Consider the following 12,250-nt stretch of genomic DNA (forward strand, 5'->3'; position numbering starts at 1 on the left):
CCAATAGCTTTGTAATACCATGGTGTGTGGCATTGTAAAGTCCCTGTTTGCCTCCAGATTAAATCTTAACAAAAACGATCTGACATAAGACAGGCTTATTGAATAAGCGGATAGGATCTGATGTCTTGGGTATCTTAGAAATAAAAAACAATAGCCTGCCACAAAAAATACTTGAATTTTTTACTCTTTCCTTCCAAGTATGCAGCATGGGAAATGAGATGAGAAGTCAATAAGACATCATGAAAGAACGAACTCTTGCTGATTTCAGGGTGTTTGAGTATAAGGGTGATAGCAGTTTCTTTATTTTATATTCAAACAAATTGACAGTAATTTTACAGAGCACTTTGGTTGTTTCAGGGGATGAGTAAAGTAGCTGCTCTAATGCACAGTTTTTGTATGTGGGGGCTCTCCAGTCACCTCCCTCTTTCTTTTATTTTGAGTGGATCTGGATACCACTTAGCTTCATTTGCCAACAAAATGAGTTGTAAGTTGCTTTATCTCTATGAATTTTTTCTAAAATTAAAAACAGGGAAATTAGGATGCTGTGATAATTAAAGGAAATATAATAAGCCAGGTGGCATATTCCTGTAATCCACATTCTGAAGGCTGATAGAAGAGGACTGCTTGTTGCCTCGGTGATACTGTGAGATTTGGTCTTAAAAACAAGCAGAAACAATACAAAACATAAGAGAATTCACTGTAAGTTCTGGTAACTGCAGTAGTGAAAATGAGAATTTTCTATTTTTATCATTTTTTTATTATGAGAAATTTATAATGAGACCTTGTTACCAAATTAAACCAAACTGCTTTGAAAATGACTGAGCTTCCTTGAATGGTATTTTTCCCACTTTTACTGAAAATAGATTTTTTTTCTCACATAATACATCCCAATTAGAGTTACTCAGTTCTCCCCTCATCCCTTCCTATCCAGACTGTAGCAAGAATCCTATTTGGTCTTAATAATAAAAACCCTGAGTCAGATATTAGGGGGTAAATGCTGAAAGTTCAGAGAAGCAGAGCAACCAGCCACTAGTTCTTACCCCTATTGACACCTCAGACCGAATGGGTGAGCTTGTTCCTAGGAATCCTTAGACTGAATGCAGGAGAGCCTGTCTCCACTTCTCTAGTGCTGGGACCAAAGGCATGAGAATGACCCAAGGCTGTTGAATCGTTCCTGGAATCCTGTGGAAATGTTAGATTTAAGGAGATTTAAGGAAGTGATAGTTTCATATGGCATGCATTCACCTTTTGTAAAGCAGGTATTAAACTGTTTGATGTTCATGTTGGTTGTAGGACATGGTTTATAATTTTCTTGGTTTGTTGCCAAGTGATGGAAAAATCATTTTTTTAACCTTTGTTGTTGACATGGTGTTTTTTTATGAAATTTTGAGGACTGCAGAACACTTCCTATTAATAACTGATTAATTTCATCATTACCTTTATTAGAGGATCTGGCAGAACCATATGGGTTCTGATATGATACACACACACACACACACACACACACACACACACACCCGTATGGGATCTGATGTGATATATATATGTATATATGTATATATATATATATATATATATATATATATATATATATGATGATTCCTATTTCCAGTTATTTCTTCCCTAGCTGTGGAACAGGAATTTCAAAGCACCGCACCTGAAGTGGGTGGTGGGACAAGTGGGCAGGCTGTAGACTGTTGGGTTGTCCCAAATGTTGATGACAATTGTAGGCAGAAGTATGTAAATCCATGAGAGCCCGAATAAAAGACTTATTGATCGAGGTTGATTTTGGGGTTAAGCTCATTAATCCTCTCAGTGTCCAGAGCAGAATGTCTTGGCAAGGGAAAACTGTCCAGGGAGAGGAATCTGCGGTATAGAACAAGCTGGCTGACTCAAGCACGTTCCTCCTGCATGTTTATACCCTGGGGGAAGAAGAAAGAAAAGGCCATTCTCACAAGGCTTTCAGTTTGTATAGATATACAGGCAAGTTAGCAATTCCATACATGGTAGCAATATCAAGCATGCATTTCAGAGTCCCAAAAGCAGGTAAAGGAGGCCTCTTACATCTCAGGGGGGAGGCATGGCTGTAAAGCTCCACGGAAGGTATTGGGAGGATTAACTAAGGATGGGACTTTAAACCACTACAGAATTCTAAGAAGTTTCCATGCACTTTAGTGCAGCTAAAGTTTATGATTAACTGTAGAAAAATGCAGCAGCACTGCCATACTTTCTGAGCATTTCTGCTTTCTTCCCTGGTGGCTGGTAATTCAGCAGGGTAGCCATAGCAACCTATTTTGACTCCAGCAGGGTGCCTGCCAGTACCCAAGTGAGAATTTTTCCTCTCTGAGGCTGGTTTTTGCGACTCAGGCCCCTTTCCTGTGTTTCTAGGGGTAAAGGTATAAACAGTTAATTTCCTGGGCTATGGTCTTATGTTAACTGAAACCAAGGTGAAGGGTAAATACAGAGTATTTTTTTTACCAGCAAATCATAACAGGATTTATTACTCAAATTGTCCCCTTTTCCTCCATTCTTAAACAACAATACATTTACAATTTGAAAAGAAGATAATATTTTACTGATGTAATTTTCAACTCATCTTGTTTGAGCATCAGTGAGATGGCTCAGTGTGAAGTGTCTGTGGTGTGCACACTGGAACCTCTCCATGGTCACCATATGAAGATGGCCAAAAGAAGATTCCATAAAGTTGTCTTCTAGTCTCCGCACATCTGCCATATCCTACAAACCCAGAGTCACCTTACAGACACATACAAAAGAATTTTTTAAAATAAAACTCATTGCTGCTCTATTATCTGGAATCAATGTATGTTTAGAAGACAGTACTTCAAGATGAAGTGACAAATGGAAAAATCATGGAGACAGGAACAAGAAAATAGAACAGTAATGTATACATATCTATAGCACATCAAGCTATGTTATGAGATAGAGTTGATTGCTGATTATTCTATTTTATTACATATCAACCAAAGAAAATTGTGCTTTGAATATGCATATGAGGTATTTACTGTTTCTCAGATTCTTTAGTATTCAGTCTTTTCACATTAATGTCATTAAAACATGTTATATCACAACAACATAAATGACACAAATTCACACCCATAAACTTTTACAGCTGGATTAGATATTTAACGTAATTGAAGAGCAGTGTGGAATCTCACAGGGTCCCATCATTAAATTTGTAGAACTTTCCTTCATATGAGTTTGCAGGGGCAAACAAAGTAAAGAACACTATAATCTACAGACAGATTGCTGATATTGGCAGCATTTTTCTCCATAATCAATACTCAAGTGTACCTTAATAATGTATGTTCACTGAAAATATTGCCAAATTCTTAATAGTTAGAATCTTTTCAGTGGTTTGCCCTTCCTCAAAGACTGCTGTAATATGAAAAGGCTGTAACCAATTGGGCACTAAAAGCTTATTCTTATAGAAAAACTACCGTAAAATAAAAAACATTACCACACTGACTATAAGGTGTCTGTACAGTATATCTTCTCATGAATTTGAAGACTTCTGATACATGCAAAGGCTTTTCAACATTAGTTACATTCCTAGGGTTTCTTTCCTCTACGTGTTCCTTTATATTTTTGAAGATTACTGTGAAAGGCATTGCTACACTGATTTCGTTCACAGGGTTTCTCTCTGCTATGTGTTCTTTTATGCCTTAGAGTACTACTGTGATATATAAAGGCTTTATCACATTGATTGCATTGATAATTTTTTTCTCCCATATGTGTTTTTATTTGTTTGGAGAAGATTCTGATATTAAAAGGCTTTACCACACTATGATTATATTCATAGCGTTTCTCTCCAGTATGTGTTCTTTCATGAATTAGAACATTATGATGATATGCAAAAGCTTTACCATACTGATTCCATTTGTAGGGTTTCTCTCCAGTGTGTATTCTTGCATGTATTTGAAGATGACTGGGACGTGTAAAATCTTTACCACACTGATTACATTCATAGGGTTTCTTTCCAGTGTGTGTTTTTAATGCCTTTGATGATGACTGGATTGTGTAAAATCTTTAGCCATACCAACTATATTCATAGGTTTCCTCCCCAGTGTGTGCTCTTTCATACACTCATAGCCGACTGTGCTACCAGTGGGTTCATCATCCTGAATACTTTCACAGGGCTTCTCTTCCATGTGAATTCTCTCATGCCTCTAAAGAGGACTTCCACTTCTTCTAGAACTTTGAGAATATTCAATATCATGACCTTCCCAATTGTAGCCAATGGCAGTGAGGTTCCTGATGGTCTGCAGCATCGCATCTTTGTAGAGATTCTTCTGCGAAGGGTCCAGCAAAGCCACTCTTCTGGAGTGAAGTTCACATGCACATCATCATAGGTCACTGCATTCATAGCCTGGCAGTCTTCCTTGTCTGACAGCTGCACGTAACTCACCATGCCCAAGCTGCACACCTCAACCATGCTCTCCCAATATGGAGCCCAAGATGCAGCAAACAGGGCAACATACAGAGTATTAATAGCTTGTTAGGTTAGAGCAAAGGCTGGTAGATTACACCTTCCTGAGTCTGCTACTAGAGAACTCAGGGCCACCCAGACCTGTTTATCAATAGGAGCAAACATGCTGTCTCTCTGCTCAGTGCCTCCTGCTTGGAGCTCCTTTCTTGTCAGTAAGTCCTGTCAATAAAGATAGTTGTAGGGGACATGTTTTATGCAGATTTGTTATGCGAACAAAGGTTTGAGTGGATGCTTTCACACCAACGCTTGACAGTGACTTATCCGAAAGACAGGCGTTTCCTCAGCTCTGCAAAACAGGTTCTCCACAAGATCATATTCCTGTGGATTTGTCTAATAGATCTGTTAGCTGTACATTTATTGTATAATACTCTTGGGCTCACCACAGATATCAAAGACTTATTAGGAGACACAAATAACAATGTAGAGAGCTGCTGAGATCTTCCCTTCTGCTTTGGGGCGAATGGAAGCAGCAGCCCATCTACAACCACCACAGGAGTGAGCAAGAACTGCCCCCCCTTTTCTTTAAAGGCAAGAAGCTCTGCCTCTGTCTGCTAGATAGCCCAAGGTCATGGATGGGGTAAATACCCACTATACCTTGCCTCTTAGAACCGCCTTCATTGTGTTCCATAAGTTTGAGCTATTCAATTCTAGGAAGCACTTAATTTCTTTCTTGATCCATTTTTAATCCAGTAGTGAGTTGTTCATTTTCTATGAATTTGCGAGCTTTCTGTTTCTGTTGTTGATGTCCAGATTTAATTTGTGTAGGATGTGAGGTATTATTTCAATTTTCTTTTATCTGTTGAGACTGACTTTGTGTCCAACTATGTGATCAGTTTTGGAGAAACCATGAGGTACTCAGAAGAAGGTATATTCTCTTGTGTTTGGGTGAAATGTGCTGTAAATATCTGCTAAGTCCATTTGGTTTATAACTTCAGTTAGCTCCAACATCTCTCTGTTTAGTTTCTGACTGGATGAATTGTCTGTTGGTGAGTGAGGGACTGAAGTCACCCACTGTCACTATGTGAGGATCATTATGACTTTAGCTGTGGTTCTGTTTCTTTTACAAATTTGGGTGCCCTTGTGTTTTGTGCATAGCTGTTAAGAATTGTGATGTGCTTTTGGAATGTCTTATTTTCTCCATCTATTCTGAATGAAAGTTTGCTGGCTATAGAAGTCTTGCTTGGCATCTGTGGTCTCTTAGAGTCTGTAGCACATCTATCCAGGCCATTCTTGCTTTTTGAGTTTCCATTGCGAAATCAAGTATAATCCCAAGAGTTCTTCATTTATGTTGCTTGGTCTTTTTCCCCTGGAGCTTTTAATGTTCTTTCTTTGTTGTGTACATTTAGTGTTTTGATTATTATGTATTGAGGGGACTTCATTTTCTGGTCCAGCCCATTTGGTGTTCTGTATGCTTCTTGTACACATCTCCTTTAGGTTAGGGAAATTTTTTGTGTTGAAAGTTTTTCTGGGCCTATGACCTTGGTTTCTTCTCCTTCCTCTATTCCCTTTATTCTTTTTGTTTTGTTTTGTTTTTGTTTTTGTTGTTTTGTTTTGTTTTTTGTTTTGCATGTCAGGATTTTCCTGTGTAGTCCTGGCTGTCCTGGAATTCACTCTGTAGACCAGACTGGCTTTGAACTCACAAGAGATCATCCTACTGTCTCTGCCTTCCAAGTGCTGGGCTTAAAGGCGTGCACCACCACTGCCTGGCCTATTCCTATTATTTTGTCTTTTTTTTTTTTTCTAAGACAGGGTTTTCTGTGTAGCAATTCTGACTGTCCTGAAACTCGGTCTGTAGACCAGGCTGGCCTCAAACTCAGAGATCCACCTGCCTCTGCCTCCTGAGTGCTGGGATTAAAGGTGTGTGCCGTCACCATCCGGCTAGTCTAGTGTTTATGGTATGTGTGTGCACGCACGTAGTTTTTTGTTTTGTTTTGTGGAGATAATCTCCACAAAAGATGGAGAGTGGTCAAGGAAAGATAGCTGACATTGACCTGACCTTCCACACATATACCGTAGGTTAGGATCCAGGAAGGGGGTATCTTGGCAGGTTGGGGGTAAGGTGTGCCACTAAGAGACCACAGCACAGCCTAGGCTGACTGGTCATTCCTCCTCCAGATTGGGACTGTCTGTAAGAGAGGAGAGAAGAGCAGGGAATAGAAAATAGAGAAAACCAGTAAGAAGTAGTAGTGGGAAAGGTGGTAGTGGCATAGTTAAGGGGTGGTGTGTGTGTGTGTGTGTGTGTGTGTGTGTGTGTGTGTGAGAGAGAGAGAGAGAGAGAGAGAGAGAGAGAGAGAGCGCTGGAGGGAGTTTAGGGTTGGGGAGGAGATAAGAAGGGCTAGGATTTTGGTTTTCTGGTTTTTCGAGACAGGGTTTCTCTGTGTAACAGCCCTAGCTATACTGGAACTAGCTGTTGTAGCCCAGGCTGGTCTTGAGCTCACAGAGATCCACCTACATCTGGTGGAATTAAAAGCATGTGCCACCACCACCCAGCTGGATGGTGAACTTTGAAATGTGTGACAGGTACTTGTTAGTGAGGGAGCCTTGAGGCCAGCATGAGCTCTGATATGCTAATAGGCACCACAAGTTGCCGGAAGTCCTTTCCACCAGAAGTAAGGGAAATGACTCCTTTTGGTAGAGGGGAACCAGTGCCACGAATTCCTAAGGAAGGCTAGCTTTTATCTAACCACCAGAAATCTACAGTCCAGGTTGGGCCCACTTTTGGAGTTTGGGAAATTGGAGTTTCCTCTGGAGCTAACAGGAATTAGCTTTTTTTGTTGTTGTTGTTCTTTCTAAGCCCCCCTTTGTCTTTTGCAGTGCCTGTATCTCTTTCTCCAACATTCTTTGTGAAGTGTACTAAAGATATAGACTGAGCAAGCTGGTGGAGATGAAAACCAACTGGGGCCCTCGGAGTGAGGGTCACCCAGAGAGTGTAGCTGACTTTTCCAGGACTGACCCTAGGGTTGGTTGGTCAGTGTGTGGTGCCATTCTCTTTGGCAGCCAGTGATGGATGGTGCACACTTGGGCTCTCTCACCAAAGAACTTGGACTGTGTTTGGGGGAAATGGGTTTGTTGCAGGTAACTTGGGACAGTGGTGTGGTAGAGGTGCCATACATTGGAATAGGGGGAGTGTCATCTCAGCAGAGCTGTGAAAATGGCATTATCATATATATCTGGAGTCTATACCCTGAAGCAGAACTGGCAGAAGCTCCTTGTATGCTTGATGTGTGGGAAACACCCATCATCCAGCTACTAAAATGGCAGTGGTATGTTAGCATAGGCTTTTTACTTAATGAAATCACCCGTTTGCTGTTCCAGACCTGCCACAAAATGGGACAGTGCAGCTATCCAGTACTTTCAGAACATCCTAAGAGGTAAGGCCAGGGTGTTTACACACTGCTTTGAATTGATACATGTGCCTGCTCACACTTCTGTTGCCAGATGTCTGAGATCCACATGCATGGATCTGGCCCCCTTCATGGGGCTCCTGAAGATATTTGGAGCACCTTCCATGCCAGATATCACATTGATTATGCCCCTGTAATTTTTCAGGTGGATTTGGATGTCAGTTGAAATTAAAACAAAAACGAAAACAAACTGGCTGGTTGTGTAGAGGACCCCTCCCAAAATAACAGTCCCTGCCTCTCAAGAGTGCTTTTAAATGCTGAGGGCATACAAAATGAATGTGTGTATGTTTTCTTGATCCAGCAGTTATGAAAAGCCCGGCTTCTTTTACTGAGCAAGGGATCAGTGTACTTTTGTTTAACAATTACTGTTGCTAACTTAAGTCATGTTTGTCGACTTCTGCTGACCTTTGCAGATCTGTCAGCATACCTGGGATTTGAAGACCTTAAACAATGGGGTGGACCACGGTCTAATGCTATAAACACTTTTACTTCAGTTTCAGTATACATTTTATACACAGATGTAGCAAAGAAACCAGTAACCCAAGGAAGATTTCTGCTCAGAAAAACATAAACAGAAAAGCATGCAGATAATCTCCAGTGAACACATACTAAATTTTAACAGAGCAGCCTTTTTCCCAGAACTTCCTCAGCATAGGCCAACTTAAACACAGTTGCCTGGCACATACCATAGATTGTATCTGGGAAAGCACAAAAGCAAGCTGAAAGCCATATCCAGATTTAGGGTACACTGACCAGATGGGGTGCTATAGCTATGTTCTGACATCCAACAAAATGTCTTATAAATTGAATGTGAATGTTTGTCACAGGAGGCACAAAATTCCATCTCAGAGCAGTTCGGGGACAGATGCACCTGAGGTCCAGGCTCTCTCTGCCCCTTTCCCTGACGCCTCTCCCAGTTCCCGAAGGCATTGTCCACCATGGGTCATTCTTTTGACTGTGCTCTGACGCTGTTTATGTTGTAGTATCATGTCAGCATCCTGTGCTGTGCCTACCTTTAGGACTGTTCTGCAGTCTATGTGCCTTTGAAAAGCATGTCACTGGTTACTGGTTTAAGGCTGTGCTTGCCTTAAAAAAAAGCTTAATGTCAGCTCACTTGCATGTCCATTTATTGCCATTTAGAAACTACCCAAGTGGAAGCAAAACTTTGTGCTGTGGAAGAAGATACCTTTGAGGTTTACCTTTATGCAACAGTAAAAAATGAAAAAGTAAGTAAAAAAAATTTGGGGAGGACAGGTTTTAGTTTTCTGGTTTTAGTTTTTTGAGATAGTTTATATAACCCAGGCTAGCCCTGAACTTTCATTGTTGCTGAGGATGATCTAAATTTTTTTTTTTTTTGTTATTTTAACCATTGGAACTGGACAAAAGAAGCAGAAGGGAAAGAACCCAAGAGAAGGCACATGAAACAGAGACTCACTTGTTCCCACGCTCAGGAATCCCCAAAACCTTAAACTAGAAGTAATAATATATATATATGCAAAGGACCTGGTACAGACCTATGCAGGCCCTGTGCATGCTGCCTTAGCTCATGAGTTTTGCTTATGTTGATTTAGAGGACCTTGTTTTCTTGGTGCCTTTATCCCCTCTGGCTCCTTATACTCTTTCTGCCTGCTTCCCTCAGAGTGCCCTGAGGGAGAGGTTTGTTAGTCGGCCCATTTAGGGCAGAGTTCCCAGGTCTGTCCTCTCGCTCTTCTGCAGAGTGTCTCACCTGAGTCAGTGCATTCGTCCCCTCTCCAGCAGGAGAGAGCTTCTCACATAGTGGTTGAGCAAGGCACCGACCTATGAGTAAAATAGAATATCATTAGAGTCATTTTGTTGCAATTTTTTAAAAAGAACACTAGCATTTGGTTTTACCTAGATCCTTAGGATATCTAGTGTCAGGTTCTTGGTCACCCTAGCACTGGATGACTTTATATTCTTAATTTTGCCTCTACCCCCAAGTGCTGGGTATTACAGGCATGGGGCCATCATAGCTGGCAGGATTTGTATTTTGAAAATGTTAGACTTATTTAAAACTTTACTTTAAATTGCACAGTGAGAGTTGTTTTAACCTTTGAAGGTCTATCTTAGAATAGAAACTGGTAGGACTATTCCTTCAATCCTTCATCCCATGTCTGTGTATATGCACTAGTGAGAGACAGACAGACAGACACCTGGGGGCCATGCTGGGTCTAGTACTTATCTACCTTTCAGATGCATTCCTAGTCTCTTCTGCTGATTATTAAAAACATTGACCTAAAGCCTGGTAGTGGTGCCATATGCTTTTAATCCCAGCACTCTGGAAGCAGAGGCAGGGAGATCTGAGTTCAAGGCCTGCCTGGTCTACAGAGTAAATTCCAAGACAGTCAGGGCTATACAGAGTAACCCTATGTTGAAAAAAGCAAACACACAAAATTGAGCTAATCATTTTTTCAGACAGCATTTTTAGTTCTTTATTTAGTGTGTGTGTTCATCGTGATTGTTCATGAATATGTACATGGAGGCCAGAGGTCAGTGTTGTTTTACCCCATTGCTTTGCAGCCTGTTCTGTTTGTTCAAAACAGGGTTTCACTATATCCTGGCTGTTCTGGAACTCACCATGTAGATTAGACTGGCCTTGAATTTACAGAGACCTGCTGCCTGCCTCTGCCTCCAGAGTGCTGGAATTAAACATGTGCTGCCACATTCAGCTGAACTTGTTTCTTCTGTGTCTTATTGTTTTCATTATGGACGTCTTTCATCTCCCTTGTTAGGTTTTCTCCTAGGTTTTTGTTTGTTTACTAATGTGAATGAGACCCCCTCTATTTCTTGGTGAGCTTGTTTTAAATGCACAAAAATGTTACTTGTTTATTTGTTGGTTTTTGTGTGTGTATGGTGTGCATGTTTGGGTGTACAAGCATACCTGTGTGCAGGCCCATGTGTGTATCCATGTGAATGTAGGCCCAGTGATACTGTCTTTTGTCGCTCTCTGCTCGGTGAGGCAGGGCCTTACACTGGGTCCTTGGTTTGTTCATTGTGGAGAGTCTAGCAGCCAGGTCAGCCTGAAGATCTCCGCATGCCTGCCTAGCTTCCCCTTGGATTCTAGGACTCCGAGCTCTGGTCCTTGAGCTCCTATGGCAGACATCTTATTCACTGAGCTCTCCCCAGCACCTGTGTGTTGATTTTTATCTAACTGCCCAAAGTATGAGATTCAAGAGTTTTTTTGGTGGAATCATTTAAGGTTTTTTTAAGTATAGGATCATTCCATCTGAAAATAGGGATAATTTTCCTATTTGTACTTTTTATTTTTGGCCTTTCTGCATCTTTTTTCTCTTGTTTTATTGCTGCGTCAGAGATTCTAGGTCTACCACGTTTTTGTTTTTGTTTTTTTTTTTGCATTTGAGACAAGGTCTCATTTTGTAGCCCTGGATGACTGGGAACTCCTAGAGATTCACTTGCCTTTGACTCCTAAGTGCTGGAATTGAAGGCGTGAGCCACTCCATCCAGTCTTTCTTTTCTTTTCTTTTCTTTTCTTTTCTTTTCTTTTCTTTTTCTTTTTCTTTTTCTTTTTCTTTTTCTTTTTCTTTTTTTTTGAGACAGGGTTTCTCTGCAGCTTTGGAGCCTGTCCTGGAACTAGCTCTTGTAGATCAGGCTGGCCTCGAACTCACAGAGATCCGCCTGCCTCTGCCTCCCAAGTGCTGGGATTAAAGGTGTACACCACCACCACCTGGCGTCTTTCCTTATTCTTACACAACTATCTCTGAACTGTGAGAAACTTATTCTTCATTAGTCACAGGGCAGCTATTTTATCAATGCCAGTATCTGTCCACAGGGATTACAGAGTTACTAATCTGCATTCCTGTGGGAAAGAAACTTGTTAGTACAGCCCAGATGGAGTTCTCAGGAGCTGCTCGGATTAGTCTCTGTCCTACTCCTTCCCCGTATCTTGACTGAGTTCACTAGTGACCTTCATTTTGCTTATTTTATATTCTGGTGACCAGTTGTTTTAATTTAAAAATCTATGCAAAGAGAAGTTGTGCCATACAACAGGGCTCCCATAGGAGGTTTATTGGAAGAGGAGAGAGAAGGGACAGAAAAGGGTGTTGGTGGGGGAGGGTAGAAAGAGAGAAACAGGAGGTGGGCAAGGCCCACTTTTAAAAGGGAGCATAGCGAATGTACACAGGAGGTGCTCTTAGTGGCTACAGCTGAGCACATATCCTGTCAGGACCCCAAGGGCAGGCCAGTACAGATGCCTGAATATTGACATCAGTCTCATAATACATTTTTAGAATACATTCTCTAGCCTGGCAGTGGTGGCACACACCTTTAATCCCACCTTTAATGGGAGACAGAGGCAGGCAGA

The 12,250-nt window shown here is 41.2% G+C and overlaps 1 protein-coding gene across 5 annotated transcripts in view; it reads left to right on the forward strand.

Annotated features, from left to right (window-relative positions):
• Tdrd12 (tudor domain containing 12) overlaps positions 1–12,250 on the forward strand; it is a 71,251-nt gene that overhangs the window by 13,799 nt on the left and 45,202 nt on the right. For all 5 annotated transcript variants that reach the window (XM_048448789.3, XM_085695561.2, XM_048448792.3 and 2 more), the window contains 2 exons: positions 7,823–7,878; positions 9,052–9,137. In XM_048448789.3, the coding sequence (XP_048304746.3) occupies positions 7,823–7,878; positions 9,052–9,137 (142 nt within the window). The remainder of the gene's footprint in view (positions 1–7,822; positions 7,879–9,051; positions 9,138–12,250) is intronic.

Source organism: Myodes glareolus, chromosome 1 (genome assembly GCF_982192425.1).
Source record: "Myodes glareolus chromosome 1, mMyoGla1.1, whole genome shotgun sequence".
Taxonomy (NCBI): domain Eukaryota; kingdom Metazoa; phylum Chordata; class Mammalia; order Rodentia; family Cricetidae; genus Myodes; species Myodes glareolus.